Genomic DNA, 19007 nt, shown 5'->3' with positions numbered 1-19007 from the left:
GGACATGCAAGGTCATCTCCCCACCACCACCCCCCACCCTTTCCCAACCCAACAGCAATTTGCCATCTTTCCTTGACAGGCTTCCATTCATAATTTTTGACATTTCTGCCTCTGAACAGAGGAATAGACTTTGAGAGTAAAGAAAAATAACAAAATGGTCCAGCTAGGACAAGAACTAGGGCTCCTTGATACATCGTCAGGGGCAACAATCACTCGAACACTATATCCTGAGGCATTTAGGTGCTAAAGAAGTTGAAAGTCTAGTTAAAAATCCAAGCTGACAAAACAGAACATTCGCATGGCATGGCAATAAGTCACAAATGTAAAAATGATGGTTAAAATATCTGCTAATGTTTCAGCTCTTGTAAAACTGCTGAATCACACATTAAGATAATGAGAATAAAGGAAATGATCACTGATTAGAAAAGTCTGTGATTGTTTACAAATTCTCCTTGTCAGCTTAATAAGAAATGTAGAGAGAACAGTGTGGAGAATATTGATATCCATGTTAGGGTGTAAATGATTGAGTGGGATAAATGCCTCACAAAAATACAACTGTATTACCTGCCTTAGAACAACACACTATCAAATGACAGAAACAATTTAATTGCCAAAAGGTCTGGATAGAAGCAGATATGGAACAAATGTAGGAAAATGAATGACACTTTTTAAAGACATGTTTTGACAGTTCTTCTGTCATCCTCAGTTCTGAATAATACAAAGTAAAGTTGAATTTAAAATGTGTTTTGTCCAATCAGCATTTTGTTACACACTTTAAATTCAACTTTGTACTTTGTATTATTCAAAACCGAGGATGACAGAAGAACTGTTGAAACATGTTTTTAAAAAGTGTCATTCATTTTCTTCAACAATTTAATCTTTGAAATAACTCTCCTTTTTTCAAACAGCTTCAGTTTTCTCAAATAAATAAATTTAACCTGATACCTGACTTTTGAAACAGCTAAGGCTATAGCAGTTTTCAATTAAAATCCCTTTCTTCAGAAGTAAAGTCTCCACTCAGTGCTTCAGTCAAAGCAAATTGAGGAATTTCTGAACCCCGAACTTTCAAAGTGTAACAAGCGACTTCCACCTTATTCATACTGGCCTTCAGTACTCTCAATTTTGAGGCAATCTCCCTAGAAACATTCCCGAACGCCACGAAAGCGTTGTGAATTTCCCGCAGAAAGCTGCACACCTCAAAAGGAGTGTTTTGGTCCCCGCTCGACGCACTGTTTATGCAGAAACGCATGAGCTCTCCCGTCAGATCCGCGATTCCAAGTACGTAGTCGAACGGATTTAAGCTTAAGCCAAGATCTTTACCATCCTCATTTGAAAATTTCAACTCCGCTTCAACTTGGTCAAAAGAAATCAAAGTTTTTCTCTTGAGAAAATGCGCGAAAGACAATGCTTCGATGTATTCCTGCACACCAGGAGAGTACGCTCGGGTGAACAAGAAAGGGTCTTATCCCTCTAACTCCAAAGCTATCGTATTTAGGAGTTATTTAACCGTTACAAACTTTTCATCTGCTTCTTTGAAGATCTGCTCCGTATCACTCGCTCCGGCTACTCGCTGAAGATTAAAAATGATCCGTTTGCTTGCAATAGGAACATCTCTGCTACATTTAACTAAACGCTCGTGTTTGTCATGCCGAGAATCCAGCTCTTGCCGATGATTTTTAAATGATAGTATTACTGGCGAGTTCTCATCGACTTTTCTCTTCAGAGGGCTGCTCTCTTGAGCTTGAGGTCTAGGACGTTTCCTATTTCGTTGTTTCACGACAGCCGCCATGTTGAAAATTCGGAAAAGGAGATAGATGCGCGACGTTGATTGGCTCTTTTTTTAAGGAACTAAACCAATTAAGTACAACCTTATAAGAGAGCTCATGGATCTTTGAAGGGAAAATGGCGGCAGATTTCAAACTTATCTAGGCGCCCAAATGAGCCTTGTTTTAACATTATTTATTATATACTCAACAAAATATTGCGTTTCTGATTGGTCAATGATGAATGCATAAATAGGTTATAGAGTGCAATAGAGGTTATAGAGTGCAATACGGAGAAGTTGCCATGGAAACACCGGGGAAGCGCCAAATTTGAACACCAAATTATAAAAAAATGGCTGACAGCCGGTTTGCTTTGTCAAACCAAAACATCGTTGAGCAACTTAAAGAAAATGCGAAAAACAAAAACACGTTGAAAGCTACACAGACCTGGTTAAATGTCTGGCAAACATGGGCGACTCAACGAAAAGTAAACCCAAAAATGGAAGAATACGAGCACGAACAACTCGATAAAATGTTGGAGTAATTTTGTCGAGAATTTAATAAATAAAAAATCGTATGAACCTGCTCGTGCATTTCGTGATTTATGGTCACTCGTGATGTTTTGAAAGTTCTCAAATTGCACTCGCCTACGACTCGTGCAATTTTGAGAACTTTCAAAACATCACTCGTGCCCATAAATCACGAAATGCACTCGCGTTCATACGATTTCCTATACTTATCGATTCCAAAGGTCGTGCGTCACAATAATTCATGAAAACATAAATCCAATTCACCCATTATGAGCTCCGGGAGAGCAAGAGGTAACTTCTGGAGAGGAAGAGGACAGAGGTTCCGAGGAAGAAAGAGTGTTGGAGGAACGAGCCAGACAGGAAGAGGTGAAATTGATGGAAATTTCTGTGTTCCACGCTTGTGACTTGACGAAAAAATTTGTTAGTAATTTCATGAAATTATCGCTTTAGCACAAAGGGGTTCAGACCAGGGAAGTTTAAGTCCTCAAGTGGAACATCAAAGAGCACGGCAAATACAGACAAGCTTAACGCCGTGTCCCTTCAAGAAATGGAACTTATACTACCCAGACATTGGTGAGTCGGTAGTTTTGTGGGATTAGTTTGTAACCAGGTGAGGGACTTGTATTTTCAAAGCATAGAACCTATAGCCGACAATTCGAAATGGATTTTATGCGTTAATCGATCCTTCAACAAATTCCAAACGCGCAAAACACTGAAAACAAACTCGCGTGACACTGAAAGCAAAGGTAAATGCCCTAATCAGACATTTATAGCAAAAATATTAAACGAAAAAAAAACAAGACACTGAACGAATCGTGCTGTTTTTGATTCTTCGTTCGCATTCGCAAGTAGTTTACAGGTGAACCACGGCGGCGAAGGCAAAGTAAGTAAAACAAAATATTTAACGAGCAGAACAAAAGCTCAGCACGCGCTTTCTTAAATTCTGTTCATGTTCCCCGCAAAACTGGAGCGTGAAATTATCAAATTTGAGTAGTAAGTGAAAAGAAACCCCGACTGGTCCAATTGGCATAATACTTATACCCCATTCACACCAGCAAAACATGTTTTGTTAAACTGGTTTTCATTGAATGAAAATTGTAAACAGAGAACTGAAAAACTTGATTTTCCATTGGATTCAAGTACTTGCTAACTTGCATTTCCAATGTGCTACATTCAAGTCAAAAATATTCGGCTAAATAGTTTCTATGAAGAAAAAAAAAATTAAACTGTGTTTAACAAAACAACTTTTAAACATGTTTAAGCTTTGGTGTGAATGGGGCATTAGTTTGTTCCCATTTGGAAGCCAACGCAGCTCACATGTTGTGCCGAACAGAGTCGGGGTCTGGGCCCTAAGAGACGGTAAACAAAACCAGTTATTCGCAAAATTCATAAGCAATGTAAGTTTTTTTTTTTTAATCGACGTTTTCCTCGGCGTTGCAGTCTTGACTGGTTCCTGGGTTTGACAGGATTATTTTTAAAATCGGGATCACGAATTAAATCACGCTTCACGCAAATATTTCAGCGGATCCCGAGGTGAAATAAAATTGTCTAGCTAAGGTACAATTTTCAACCAGAAGAATTCTAAAAATAACAAAAATAGCAATTCAATAAAAAAAGGTAGGATAATTTCATTTCACTAATTCTGCTTTTACCAATTACGAGTGTTAAAAATATGAACTGTTTGAAAACGAATAACCCGTGCGTCCTAAGAGAGCACTTTATTGGCATTTATCTTTCGCCTCATTTAATTAGTTCTAATTAGTTTTTATTTTGTACAGGATCGTTCTTTACATTTTTGGTGAACATGCCTTGTTTCTTGGAAATAACTCATAGCTTCTTTTACAGAACCTTGTGGGGGGTTGTTGTGTTTGATTGACAATGTCTTCCGGTGTTGGTTTGTATGAAAACTCATTAGCAAAGCGATAATCGTTCCTTAGAAGTTCTTCGCCGAGAATTCAGTCAGAGCACACTCAAGGTAGGTTTCATTTCGTCTCAGAATGCTGAGGAGATTCACCTTAAAAAAAGAGACCAAGCTCTGAGACAAATTAGTGCTCTCCCTTCTCTCGAAACTCTCTTTAACTAATATAATTTGCTGAAGGTTTTTTTTTTTTTTTTAATTACCCTTTCCTTGTCCTAAAGGTTTGCCCTTCCCACATAGAGATGCCGATCAAGTTTTTCCCACCACGTTTAGATTAGCTTCATGTTTCCAGTTAGTTTGCTGTTCGGTCAGAACTTTCACATATTGTCTACCAGATTAATGAGTTTTCAGACTCTGAAACTAGATGTCGTCAGTTGTCCACGCATTCACAAAGGGACTTCACTTTATTGTTTTCGCGTATATATTTTGAATAGGCTGCCTTGCGAGTTTCCCCTCAATGATCCAAAAAAAGAACTTAATCTTGCTGAAGTACATGTGTAACAAAGCCTCTCTGTCTCTCGATACTCTTAAACTTTCCGATAACAACGTTAATTGCACATTGTTGCAACGCTGGTGATGGACAAATTTACACCCATTTGGCAAATTTCCGTGGACAATGAACATGCAGGGGGGGAAATGTTTTGAACTTTAAGCTTGCTTAATGCATCACTTTGCCACAGTAAATTCTGCATTTTTGTACTCCTATAACTAGAGTTTCTGAGGATTTGAAAATCCCATATTGATAAACAACTCGGTGTTCCACCAGAGCACAAATTCATCTTCGTATTAAACGCTTTCTGCTCTCTCTTCAGATAAACCGTCAACATGAGATATCTGGTCGTTCTGGGCCTTATCTTGATCAGCACCGTGCTTTTCACATCGGCTGGCAAGAAATACAAATGTGGTCCCATTGTTAAGAAACACAACTGCGAGTGCAAAGTCAAATCAGCGGGCCAATTGAAACTTGAAGATGGGAAATTGCTGATGTGTGATGGTAGTGATTACAAACCTCTGCAGTTTGAAATGCCTACTCCCAAAAATTCAAGGGCGAATCCAGCTTATTCGTGTAAGGAAATCATGGAGGAAGACGCCGCAGCCGACGATGGAATTTACTGGCTTACGTTCAAGAGTAAGATCAAAAATATTTTTTAACTTTAATTTCTGGAAGCTTTTTAAGTAAACTCTGTTAGTCATGTAGAGAGGGCGAATGGTAAAATTTAAGTCTCGTCAAAACGCCCTGACCTCGGTTTGAAAGTTCGAGAATAAATAATGTTGGCTGAACAACTTTTCATCGTTTAATAACCTCGACCCACTTAGAAATATTTTTCACGTATTATAAATCGCTGTTTAGATTGTCAAACCTCTCTTTCGAGTTTGTCTTGGCATAGATCTCTGATTAAAAATTGCAATATTTTCGAACGGCATGGATGGTATAGAGACTTTCCACATCCACAACCATAACCCTAAAAAACTTCAGCTTCCCTGTGAAACTTTGAGCCTCATCGCAAAGGTTGACGCGATTTCACGTCTGGATAAAACATTTGCAAGACCCAAGACCGATCAAGTTTCTAGGTAACATTCGCCACAGTTGTACCAATGGCTTATCATAGGTCTATCCTCGCTTGGAACAAATTTGCCAACGGACGCTCACTGAAAGGGTGAATTCATTTCACAATTTTGAACGCAGGAGTTTGGTCTTTGATTGTTTCTGATTGATTAAAAACTCTTTGTTTTACAATTCATCCTTCAAACAGTGGGGTGTAAGTACAATATGAGTTTTAAATCAGTTAGGAATGAAGCTCACCAGCGGTACCAAGTTTTTATAAAATTTTCGTTTCATATCCAGGTGATCCCAGTGTTTTTCCAGTTTACTGTGACATGTCTAATGGAGGTGAGTTTAAAATTAGTTCGAGTTTAGCTTGATTTGATCAAAAGAAGAGTGTCATGTCCTGACACTTGAGCATCTGTTTCAGGCTTTTATACGATTTTGCATTTCTACAGTTTGCTAGTGCTTCTTTCACGCTCCTTTTCTTTTATTTTGAAAATAACGATCTTACAGTTTGCGTTGTAAGGTAAAACTGATGTTTTAACATCTGGAAAAATTTTCTACTTTTCCTCAGTGTTATTCCTTGTGATTGAGGGTAGAACATAATATTGAAATGTTGCTAAACAAGCAATTACATTCCTTCATGAGATTCTGCGGGCAAGTTTCTGGCATGACAGGTTATGGTATACAAATTATAAGGTCTTCAAAAAAAGAGTATTAAAAAAAAAAGAAAAACCTAGTTATAAAAAATGTTCTATATCGGGGTAAGAACAGAAGGAGAATAGTTCTTAGGAAGCACTGGTCAGCAATTAAATTTGTTTGTCAAAAATGAAAATAGTATTTTCATTTTGTCACTGTGAAATTTGGGTTTGTTACCGTGGTACTTAAATACCTATGACTGTAATGTGTAGACTAATTTTGTTTATTACCTGTTCTCCTGTTTTCACAAGGATGGACCATGATATTCAAGGCGGTGTCTGGGGCGAAGGAAAGTGCTTTCAATACTTTCAATTCGGGTGAAACTCTCGCTGAGAATGACATGAGCGCTCTCGACGTCACTAACCAGCACCTTGGCGACTACAAAAGCAGGATAATCCTGAAGTGGGCTGAGTTTGCTGCATCTGAGGTAACAAGGGTGTATATAACGTTAAACATGAGGGCCGTAAGAAATCTTGAGGTGCATAGGTCTGTCATGTGCCCGTTGGGTGATAAAAGTCAGTTGTAAGAGGAGCGCTTCTCTAGCTTCTCGCACGCGTCTCACATGCAGGCAGAGGTACATATGACATGGTATGACACGCACCGGAAATCACGATGAACCGGATTAAACTCAACCGTAACGGTAGCCAAACAAGATATAATTTACACAGGGTTCATTGGGCAGAAGTTCTTTAAAGGAAACTAGGAGCGATAATTATATATTCTGCGTTTACAGGCCAAAGTTGTCCTTTACGAAGACGGGAGCGCTGTCAAGAAGCTTTTCTTCGACGCCACGGGAACGGACAAATTGAACTGGTTTTCAAAGGACAAACTGAAGGAGCCGTTGCCATGGGAAAATGTGAAATCAGAGGTACAGAACTCCTTTTCCATCCAAGGATTGACCAATCGGAACTTCTTCATTAACAGGAATTATGGTGGCTGCCATATTGATTCCGGCTGGCTGTGTATTACCTCAATTCCTTGTGAATGGGAAAAGCGTTATGGAGTAAACGCTGTGTTGTACAGCACGTTGGCTACACACACCAACTGGAACACTGAAGGTGAGTATATTGACGTTACGAATTAACTCCCAGCCTAAGAAGAGGAAACTGAACAAGACCGCCACGCTTTTCCTTTGATAAAACTAAAATGCAAAGCTGATGAGGCTGAGAGAGGGAGAAAAATTATTAAGCTTTCGCTCTCTGCTCAGCATTGATTATTGATTATCAGTGGGCCTTACTTGAATCCCTTCATATATTAGGGCGCTTTGGAATGAGTGTTGTGATACCAAAACCAACATTATCACAACAGCCAATCAATTGATGAGTAAATATTACAAGAAGCCAATGAAAGTAACAACTAGCAAACGGCTTGAAGCGCGAAAAAACGCGGCTTGCCAAATCTCCATTGATTTTTATTTAAATCTTATTGGTTGAAAATTAATGTGGCACATTTTTCTTTTGGACCAATCATGTACAGCAAAGAAAAATTGAGAACTTAATTCTATCTTGTGCCGTCCTAGTTCAGCTGGAAGCAGCGTCCAAACAGTATCTGAATGCGGATCCAAGCCCCATCGAGGCTTCAGCTTTTCAAGAGTTGATTTTTGCATTTTATCAAATTGCTAATTACTTTGGAGCATCATACACCTAATTGAAACCTAATTAAAACCTTATGACTCCTATTGTGGAGCAAGTATATAAAATAGGCCATACCTTTTTTAAGGGTAGGGACCTCCCTTTCTTGTTCCTACACAGTTTTTGTGTTCATTACTGGGAAGATCACTCTCGTATTTAATGAAATAACGTTGTTGAAAGAAACAAAAATAGAAAAGGAAAAAACTCAGTTGGAAGTGATTGGCACATAAAAGTACTGGCTCTGACCATAATCCCTCAACAGGAAAATTTTCAAAGAATTTCCCATGAAAAATTCTCTCAAACTTCTGGAGCGTGTCAGATGTCTGTTTGGAAATTTAACGTGGTTCCAAAAAGGCAAAAAATAAAAATCATATGCTAATGTCATATGACTATGCTAATTAATCTGAATTTGGCTTTTTTCTTTTTTCCTCTAATTTCCCTGTTATTGCAATCAGGGATGTAACTTTTCAGTAAAAATTGATTTGATGAATTAAAAAATAATGATCATAAGTTAGTTACAATCATAATAATGATGTGAATTCTGCAGCATTTTGACTGGTTTTCTGAAAACTGAGATCCTCTTTTTTTCCTGTCACTTTTCAGCTAATGTTGCTAAGGCAGATGTTCTGGCGGTTTTCTTGCGTTAAGGTAAAAATTGAAATAAAAACGTCCCTGTAATTTATTCCCTGTGTGAGATGAAAAGTATAATGTGTTAAATAAACAGCTTTGGTGGAGCAAGTACTCAAATTAGGTCACACACTCTCCTAAGGAGGAGACCTCCCATTCTTGTTCCTAAATGGTGTTTGTGTTCTTGGCTAAGACATGTTACTCACCTAGTGTCTCTCTCTCCCTCACAAGAATATAAATTAGTTCAATTGGACTTTCAGGAAAACCTGACAAAATACAAGGGAGAGGGACAGGGTAGAGGCCAGGGAGGTAACCTGGGATGGACAAGTATCCCATCCAAGGGGTGTGGGTGTGGCTATGTGGCTATACTTCAATGCACCTCCTGCTTCCAAAACTGGGATAAGTTGAGAGACTGTTATTAACCCTTGTAATGTACTTTACCTTTATTCCTTGGGGTAGGTATAGAGTTGGAGCTTAAAACTCCTAAACTGAATTGAAGAACATTTAAACAAATGCAATTTCCGATGCAAAACTTTAGTGGACAGAAAGTATGTCTGAAATAGCTAAAAATGGAGATTGTGTAAAAGGCATGAAACAACCTACAATAATTGTCCCTCAATATTAAATGCTGGAAATCACCCATCCCAGGACCTAAATTTCAAAATTTCCAGGGGGGGGGGGACACCCCTGACCCCCATGCCCTCAGCAGACATTTATCGGGACCCCCATTTACTATATCTGGGATCTGCCCCAGAACTCTTCTTCACCAGAAGCCTTGAACAGAGAATGGCCTTTTCACTCCCTAGGTAATGTGTATGTTCTGAAAATTGTTGTTAAATTTAATTCTTTTAAGGCTCATCTTAACATGCTATATGTGGTAAGTCAAAATGTAACACATTTTTTATATTCTGTTACTTTAGACAATAATTTGAGTTTAGCCTAATAAATGATGAGTGACAAAAAGCCTTCAACATTAAATAAACTGCCCAATTTTTTGTTTCAGAGTTGACTGCCACTGAATATGTACAACATCAGATGGCAGAAAATCAAGGCAGTAGATTACTTGCTTTTTCTGCAGGGTTTCTTGTGAAGGGATTCGCTAATGAACCAAGCTAATAGGCGGAGATTTGAAGTCTCTTGCCCTTAAGTTTAGAAAAAATACGGCCTCGAATTTAAATCCAATAAAACAGTATGTTAATTTGAGGAGCTGTATCAGTTTCTGACTTTGTAATTTCCCTTATCTTAAAGTTGCACTTGCACCTAATTTGAAAGCCAGCATAAGGAGAACTTGTCTAAAAACTTAAAGTTGCACTCATGCCAAATTTGAAAGCCAGTGTAAGGAGACCCTGTCTGACCTGAAGTGATACATTTTGGTCAAGTCAGGCTACAGACAAGAAGGCCAATTTTGCCAGAGGTGCTAGAGGAGAAACCACCAATTTTTCTTTTATTCTTACTCCCCCTTGGATAGTATGCCAGGACATGCAAGGTCATCTCCCCACCACCACCCCCCACCCTTTCCCAACCGAACAGCAATTTGCCATTTTTCCTTGACAGGCTTCCATTCATAATTTTTGACATTTCTGCCTCTGAACAAAGGAATAGACTTTGAGAGTTAAGAAAAATAACAAAATGGTCCAGCTAGGACAAGAACTAGGGCTCCTTGATACATGGTCAGGGGCAACAATCACTCGAACACTATATCCCTCTAGCTGAGGCATTTAGGTGCTAAAGAAGTTGAGAGTCTAGTTAAAAATCCAAGCTGACAAAACAGAACATTCGCATGGCATGGCCATAAGTCACAAATGTAAAAATGATGGTTAAATATCTGCTAATGTTTCAGCTCTTGTAAAACTGCTGAATCACACATTAAGATAATGAGAATAAAGGAAATGATCACTGATTAGAAAAGTCTGTGATTGTTTACAAATTCTCCTTGTCAGCTTATTAAGAAATGTAGAAAGAACAGTATGGAGAATATTGATATCCATGTTAGGGTGTAAATGATTGAGTGGGATAAATGCCTCACAAAAACACAACTGTATTACCTGCCTTAGAACAACACAGTAACAAATGACAGAAACAATTTAATTGCCAAAAGGTCTGGATAGAAGCAGATATGTAACAAATTTAAGAAAATGAATGACACTTTTTAAAGACATGTTTTGACAGTTCTTCCGTCATCCTCAGTTCTGAATAATACAAAGTAAAGTTGAATTTATAGTTTGTTTTGTCCAATCAGCATTTTGTTACACACTTTAAATTCAACTTTGTACTTTGTATTATTCAAAACCGAAGATGACAGAAGAACTGTTGAAACATGTTTTTAAAAAGTGTCATTCATTTTCTTCAACAATTTAATCTTTGAAATAACTCTCCTTTTTTCAAACAGCTTCAGTTTTCTCAAATAAATAAATTTAACCTGATACCTGACTTTTGAAACAGCTAAGGCTATAGCAGTTTTCAATTAAAATCCCTTTCTTCAGAAGTAAAGTCTCCACCCAGTGCTTCAGCCAAAGCAAATTGAGGAATTTCTGAACCCCGAACTTTCAAAGTGTAACAAGCGACTTCCACCTTATTCATACTGGCCTTCAATACTCTCAATTTTGAGGCAATCTCCCTAGAAACATTCCCGAACGCCACGAAAGCGTTGTGAATTTCCCGCAGAAAGCTGCACACCTCAAAAGGAGTGTTTTGGTCCCCGCTCGACGCACTGTTTATGCAGAAACGCATGAGCTCTCCCGTCAGATCCGCGATTCCAAGTACGTAGTCGAACGGATTTAAGCTTAAGCCAAGATCTTTACAATCCTCATTTGAAAATTTCAACTCCGCTTCAACTTGGTCGAAAGAAATCAAAGTTTTTCTCTTGAGAAAATGCGCGAAAGACAATGCTTCGATGTATTCCTGCACACCAGGAGAGTACGCTCGGGTGAACAAGAAAGGGTCTTCTCCCTCTAACTCCAAAGCTATCGTATTTAGGAGTTCTTTAACCGTTACAAACTTTTCATCTGCTTCTTTGAAGATCTGCTCCGTATCACTCGCTCCGGCTACTCGCTGAAGATTAAAAATGATCCTTTTGCTTGCAATAGTAACATCTCTGCTACATTTAACTAAACGCTCGTGTTTGTCATGCCGAGAATCCAGCTCTTGCCGATGATTTTTAAATGATAGTATTACTGGCGAGTTCTCATCGACTTTTCTCTTCAGAGGGCTGCTCTCTTGAGCTTGAGGTCTAGGACGTTTCCTATTTCGTTGTTTCACGACAGCCGCCATGTTGAAAATTTAGAAAAGGAAATAGATGCGCGACGTTGATTGGCTCTTTTTTTAAGGAACTAAACCAATTAAGCACAGCCTTATAAGAGAGCTCATGGATCTTTGGAGGGAAAATGGCGGCAGATTTGAAATTTATCTAGGCGCCCAAATGAGCCTTGTTTTAACATTATTTATCGATTCCAAAGGTCGTGCGTCACAATAATTCATGAAAACATAAATCCAATTCACCCATTATGAGCTCCGGGAGAGCAAGAGGTAACTTCTGGAGAGGAAGAGGACAGAGGTTCCGAGGAAGAAAGAGTGCTCGAGGAACGAGCCAGACAGGAAGAGGTGAAATTGATGGAAATTTCTGTGTTCCACGCTTGTGACTTGACCAAAAAATTTGTTAGTAATTTCATGAAATTATCGCTTTAGTACAAAGGGGTTCAGACCAAGGAAGTTCAGGTCCTCAAGAGGAACATCAAAGAGCACGGCAAATACAGACAAGCTTAACGCCGTGTCCCTTCAAGAAATGGAACTTATACTTCCCAGACATTGGTGAGTCGGTAGTTTTGTGGGATTAGTTTGTAACCAGGTGCATTTTTCATCCGTGAACACCTACCCTTTCACTCCCAGAAGTGATCAACACATAATTTCTCTTTACAGTATTAATACAGTATAAATCAGACAAGTGATGAGAATAAAGACAAATATCAATTGGGGGATTATCATATGATCCAACACCAAACTTTTATAATTTCAAAAAAAAAATTATAAGAAATGCATGGTGAAGAGTTTTAATCAAGATATTTGGAGTGAAAGCACAAACATAATTGTAAGGAGAAGTTATGTGTTCACCACTTGTGGAAGTTAAGGGTTACAAATGGTACAGTTGTCTAGTTTTAACTTGAATCCCTTACCAGTTGACTAGATATATATTTGATTTAATGTGTCTTGACTTTAAGGAATTATCCATTCAAATAATTATTCTTCTGAAGTTTATAACCCAGACTCAGCTCTTGCAACCAAAGTTAAAGCCATCATGAAGTTTGTGGAATCACATGCAGCTCAACTTTCCAAGGTAAAAATAGAAAAAGCCCTAGTAGTTGTTCAGTTACTTCCAGATTGGAGTGATCTCCACCAATCTTAAGAGTGTGCATTTTATTTTGTCATGTTTACTTATATGACCCTTTCACTCATGAGATCTCATTAATAATTCTCCTTACTGTCTGCAATACAATTCTCATGATATCAGTTCTAAGAATTTGATATTGGATCAACTAATAATCCCCATCTAATAATTATCTTGATTCTTATCTCTTGTTTGCTCGATATTGTAAGGAGAAATTCTCTCTTGGTCTGACTCAACGGTGATCTGAATAATGCACTTTCCTAGGATGAGATTGAAAGCAAAGCAGCTGTGATGTTTGACTATATGGATCTAATATCAGATACAGGTAATTGTGTCATGGATAGAATTAAATGCAGAGGTACAAACTTTTTAAATGTTTTAAAATCTAGAGAGAACATACAACTTTGGTGATCAAAGCCCATATTTAATTGAATAAACCCCCAGCTCTACATGTCAAATGAGCCCCAATCTCTCAAACAAGTGTCCTCTTCAAATTAGTACACTGCTCCTCTCTCACAAAAACATGTTTTATTCCCACTTTATCCATAACTTTTTAAGCTTCAACTTCAGCAGAATAGGAGTGTAGGGGAATGATGAGCCCCCCTTCCCATCCTTGATAAGGTGCCCTCCTTCTTTTTAAGTGTTCCTTGTTTTGGGCAAAAATTTGAAATAAGCTCCTACACTGTAGGTGATTATTCAAGGAAATACAAGATACATTGGGACAGAAATTCTCAATGAAGTAGCTAAAAGAAAAAAAAAAGAATTTGCATCAAGTTGGTGTCTTCCTTTTTATTGTTCTCACTTAGTAATACATATTTTCAGATTGCCTCTTTGGGTTGAATTCTAAATGTTCTTTGTTTTCTAAAAACAAAAATATCATTCTTAAATTGAAAATTAACTGTATCATGCTAGTCATTGTTTGGTCTACACTTTTGCAACTTTCTGTTCAAACATTACTCCAGAGCTTGCTGAGAGTTTTCCATCTTTCGCTGGAGATTTACGAGATCAGCCTACAGAAGTTCTTCATAGCATTAGCTTGGCAGTTTCTCAGGTATGCTCTTTTATGAATGTAGTGCAGAACTGTGATGGTCTGATTTTTTGAATTTATGAAAATATATATATACATAATTTATATTATGTAATAATTGTTTGGTGCATCGGAGGTAAATAGAGGGCAATATTTACTTCAAGCCATAAAGCAGTGAGGTAAATATCCATCACTTTCACTTACGCTGACTGAGGTGAATAACTGTTTTTAGTATATGCCACACAGAAACCAATAAATTAGGTTGTTTCTTTCAATATCATGGGGAAAAATGGTTGGAAATTGAACTTGTGGTGCATGATTTTGTGTGATTGGTTGCTTGGAGGTGACTAGTACTTCCTATTCACTTCAAAACTAGCCAGCGTGCACGAATAGCATATTTTTCACTTGTTTTGTATATACTGTACTAATAATTATCATGATTACAATATTTACTTTATTTAAAGTATATGTTGCAATTTCCAGTAATTTCTAATAGTACCTTAAAATTTTATAGCACACTAATTCAATTAAACTATTGATTAAATGTATAAACTATGAAAACAAATTATTTTTCATACATTTTAATGTACAAAGATGGTAGAATGTCTTAATGGAGTAAAATCTTTAATTCTTATAAATGCTTTCCTAAAAGGATGAGTCTCGACTTTTTTTAAAAAAAATGTTATGATCATGTTGCTAGGTTGATAATTACAGAAATACTTCGACATGTAGATGTGATTTATGACTGACTCCAAAGATTTTCTTCCCCTTTTTGTTAATTTTTTTTAAATTCAAGGTTTTGTTGACTGTGGAGACAGCTGAGAGCCCCCATGGGGCACCATTGTTTGATTTGCCATATATACAAGCAAGGTATGTGAATTTGTAGGCTTTGCAAACATTCCAGCTTGTACCAGACATGAGAAAAGGAGGGAGGGAGGCTTGCTTGTTACTTTAGCATTTGTGTATAGTGATGGAATTTAAAATTCTCCTTAAATGGTATTCCTTTAATACATTGCTTGCTTGGTTACCTGGAGAGCATAATGTTAGTTGTAGAAATAAAATGAATACACCCAATTTATATATATGTTTTCTATTTCAAGGGTGATGTCTTTTGATATTTACTCTCCTTACAGTCTTTACTCAGCAGATTCATTTTTGTGCCTCATATGTTATATACTAGCTAAATGTCAATTGCTTTAATTTTAACCACCAGAATAACAAACTTTGAGCCTGGCATTCCACTCAAAAACCTCAAGTCTTGCTATTGGGGTATGTAAAATGTGTCCATGTACCTCTTTAAAAAATTTGATCTTGATGACTTGTGAGTTTTCAGTTCTTTAACTGATTTCACCTTCTCTGTATGCTGTGGAACTTTAAGTCTTTACACCCCAAGATCAGTATGCATATTCTCCTTACTGCTCTCTTTACATTTGCCAAGGTGTTGACAAGGAGAATTTGTTTAATTTAAATAAAGAAATGATTCTCTTATCAGTTGGTGATCATTTCTGTTATTCTCCTGACCTTTATGTGTAATTCAGGGGTGATATTGTAAGGAGAAATTTGATGCTAGTCACTCTTAGGAGTTGAAGAGTTAAGACCTCTGAACTCTCAGAAAATCATCCAAATCACACAGAGTTAAATTTTCTCAGACCTTTGAATTGTCCTGGCACTCACTTGTATGCTGTAACAACTGCAGGCAAGTTTGTGGCAATCCATGGAACAGTTATAAGAGTTAGCAATGTTAAACCTCTGGTGAAAAAGATGGCATTTTCATGCAACTTGTGCAGCCAGACACAGGTATGGTTTCTATGTCTTAATTATGCAGTCATGTTATTTTGTATTCATATTTGGTATGTGAATCTGACCATTTCAGGATTAAATGCTGATTTGTGTGGGCCATTTCAAGATTTCAAGGCAACTTGAAATGAAATGAGAATGTGTGACTAAATTTTTACAAGACTCAAAATGAGAAGACAATTTATTTTCTTTAAAAAATTCTCAAGACTAAGTGGTAGAAATAAAGCAATCTCATGTCTGAATTTTTTCTGACGGCAACATTGATTTTTTTCATGGTCATTTCAAGGTTGTACATCTCACCGATGGGAAGTACTCAATTCCAACTCAGGCAAGTTAATTTGATTCTTTAACTTGTCTCACATTTAAAAATTACTCAGAAGGGCTATTTCAACCATAACTTCAAGAAGCTCACCATAGTAGCAGGCAAAAAACCTTAATTTGCAGCATACAGCATGCATTTTGGTGTTAAATTAAGAATTGTGAGTTCATTAATTTTGAAATTAGGATGCTCTGAAGGGCGAAGTTAATTGTATTTGCATCATTAGGATATCATTGAATCTGTTATAATAATATTGTAATTATAATTTACTAATCTTTCTTTGATTATCTCCCAATTCCCATGTGCATTATACACAACAAGGCATTCTTTACTACATGTGTATTTTCATGATAAAACATGCCAAAACCTAGATCCAAATCAAATGAATCTACTTTGAAGTGCAAAGAAGTTTTTCAGTGGCTGCATGTTGTTGAGCTGTTGCTGGAAACTCCCTTAATTTAAAGTTAAAGCAAGTCAGCAAAACACTCAGAGGTAGTCATCAGTGCACATGGAAGTAATTAATGTTTTCAGGACTATCCTCTTTTTTAATATTATTTCTTTATTAGTGTTCCTCAGTGGATTGTCGTGGCAAATCTTTCACTCCTGAGAGAAGCTCACCAATGACTGAGACAATTGACTGGCAAACTATCAAGTGAGTGGTCATTTAAATGAAAAACAAAATCAACTATGGCTTATTCCAGCTTCTGCTGTGTGAATTGACTTTGAGTAATGCTTTTCCTCTTGGAAGGGATCTCCATATAATTGCAGAAATCTCCCCTTCCCTCCCCTCTAACATTACATCTGTTTTTGTTAAGAGTTTGCTAGTACCAATTTAAACTCCTGGCAGGAGAGAGAGGTCTACATTGCAAAAGTGAAGTATTGTGAGAGGAGAGAGGTCTACACTGTGAGAGTGAAGTATTGTGGGAGGAGAGAGATCTACACTGTGAGAGTGAAGTATTGTGGGAGGAGAGAGGTCTACACTGTGAGAGTGAAGTATAATGTGGAAGGAGAGAGGTCTACACTGTGAGAGTGAAGTATTGTGGGAGGAGAGAGGTCTACACTATGAGAGTGAAGTATTGTGGAAGGAGATAGGTCTACACTGTGGGAGTGAAGTATTGTGGGAGGAGAGAGGTCTACACTGTGAGAGTGAAGTATTGTGGAAGGAGATAGGTCTACACTGTGGGAGTGAAGTATTGTGGGAGGAGAGAGGTCTACACTGTGAGAGTGAAGTATTGTGGAAGGAGATAGGTCTACACTGTGGGAGTGAAGTATTGTGGGAGGAGAGAGGTCTACACTGTGAGAGTGAAGTATTGTGGGAGGAGAGAGGTCTACACTGTGAGAGTAAAGTATTGTGGGAGGAGAGAGGTCTACACTTTGAGAGTGAAGTATTGTGGGAGGAGAGAGGTCTACACTGTGGGAGTGAAGTTTTGTGGGAGGAGAGAGGTCTACACTATGAGAGTGAAGTATTGTGGGAGGAGAGAGGTCTACACTGTAAGAGTGAAGTATTGTGGGAGGAGAGAGGTCTACACTGTGGGAGTGAAGTATTGTGGGAGGAGAGAGGTCTACACTGTGGGAGTGAAGTATTGTGGGAGGAAAGAGGTCTACACTGTGGGAGTGAAGTATTGTGGGAGGAGAGAGGTCTACACTGTGAGAGTGAAATATTGTGAGAGGAGAGAGGTCTAAACTGTAAGAGTAAAGTATTGTGGGAGGAGAGAGATCTACGCTGTGAGAGTGAAGTATTGTGGGAGGAGAGAGGTCTACACTGTGGTAGTGAAGTATTGTGGAAGGAGAGAGGTCTACACTGTGGGAGTGAAGTATGGTGGGAGGAGAGAGGTCTACACTGTGAGAGTGAAGTATTGTAGGAGGAGAGAGGTCTACACTGTGAGAGTGAAGTATTGTGGGAGGAGAGAGGTCTACACTGTGAGAGTGAAGTATTGTGAGAGGAGAGAGGTCTAAACTGTAAGAGTAAAGTATTGTGGGAGGAGAGAGATCTACGCTGTGAGAGTGAAGTATTGTGGGAGGAGAGAGGTCTACACTGTGAGAGTGAAGTATTGTGGGAGGAGAGAGGTCTACACTATGAGAGTGAAGTATTGTGGGAGGAGAGAGGTCTATGCTGTGAGAGTGAAGTATTGTGGGAGGAGAGAGGTCTACACTGTGAGAGTGAAGTATTGTGGCTCAGAGCTACTTGAATGACCTGTTTAAGAGTTTAACCCTTTGACATGTAAGGGTGACTAGGGTCTTATTTTCCCTTACAATACCACCCCTGAATCAAATATTAAGGCCATGATAATAAACAAATTGATCTGCAATTAATGAAGCTCTTGATTGTTAAACAAATTCCCCCTGTCAGCACCTTCAGAAAGGTATAGAGAACAATATAGAGAATATGCATACTAATGTTAGTATAACATAGGGTTAACTTTTACCTCAGACAGTGTATGCAGTGTACTGTAGGCCTCTGCTTGACACATGAGATGCAGATGTGCCCATGTATAAATGTATATTCTGTACATGTATATGCACAAGATAAAAAATTATGCAAAAATATGAAGAGGATTGGACTGAATAAAATTTAACTGCACAGCTTTCAAAATCCTTGTAAGCTGTTTGGTTGAGCTGTAGTTGTGGAACTTTGTTTTACCCTACTCATTCTTGTTATCAAATTCGTTAAAGAGTATATCATAAGTTTCTTTCAGTCTACAATTATTTGAAACCATGGTGACTAAATTAAAAAGAATGGTTTTAGCAAAGATGTTGGTTTCAATGTTT

The 19007-nt window shown here is 37.9% G+C and overlaps 2 protein-coding genes and 2 pseudogenes across 7 annotated transcripts in view; 2 read left to right on the top strand and 2 right to left on the bottom strand.

Moving 5' to 3' along the window:
- LOC113682824 (DNA helicase MCM8) overlaps positions 1-19007 on the top strand; it is an 80021-nt gene that overhangs the window by 16106 nt on the left and 44908 nt on the right. For 3 of the 5 annotated variants that reach the window (XR_016188154.1, XM_089211341.1, XM_089211342.1), the window contains exons 1-10: positions 12070-12314; positions 12399-12521; positions 12962-13044; positions 13360-13420; positions 14058-14146; positions 14919-14992; positions 15336-15391; positions 15819-15919; positions 16206-16247; positions 16805-16890. Coding sequence is in view for 4 of the 5 variants with exons in the window: in XM_089211341.1 (XP_089067467.1) it covers positions 12218-12314; positions 12399-12521; positions 12962-13044; positions 13360-13420; positions 14058-14146; positions 14919-14992; positions 15336-15391; positions 15819-15919; positions 16206-16247; positions 16805-16890 (812 nt within the window). In the remaining variant the exon portion in view is untranslated. Of the gene's footprint in view, positions 1-12069; positions 12315-12398; positions 12522-12961; positions 13045-13359; positions 13421-14057; positions 14147-14918; positions 14993-15335; positions 15392-15818; positions 15920-16205; positions 16248-16804; positions 16891-19007 lie in introns of those variants that run through there. The other 2 variants (XM_089211344.1, XM_089211343.1) reach the window with 1 other exon arrangement.
- On the bottom strand, positions 847-1814 carry LOC149043126 (translin-associated protein X pseudogene; annotated as a pseudogene).
- Positions 4139-9917, top strand: LOC149043125 (uncharacterized). Its single transcript, XM_089211359.1, has 7 exons — positions 4139-4268; positions 5024-5340; positions 6058-6102; positions 6708-6883; positions 7190-7514; positions 8691-8735; positions 9718-9917. Exons 2-6 carry the CDS (start codon positions 5037-5039, stop codon positions 8732-8734), a joined length of 894 nt encoding a protein of 297 aa, XP_089067485.1. The 5' UTR covers positions 4139-4268; positions 5024-5036; the 3' UTR covers position 8735; positions 9718-9917.
- On the bottom strand, positions 10782-12005 carry LOC149043124 (translin-associated protein X pseudogene; annotated as a pseudogene). Its single transcript, XR_016188157.1, has one exon. The product of XR_016188157.1 is annotated as a translin-associated protein X pseudogene (transcript).

The sequence above is a fragment of the Pocillopora damicornis genome, chromosome 7 (assembly GCF_964200805.1).
Source record: "Pocillopora damicornis chromosome 7, jaPocDami1.2, whole genome shotgun sequence".
Lineage (NCBI taxonomy): Eukaryota > Metazoa > Cnidaria > Anthozoa > Scleractinia > Pocilloporidae > Pocillopora > Pocillopora damicornis.
This window is presented reverse-complemented; position numbering and strand designations above follow the sequence as displayed.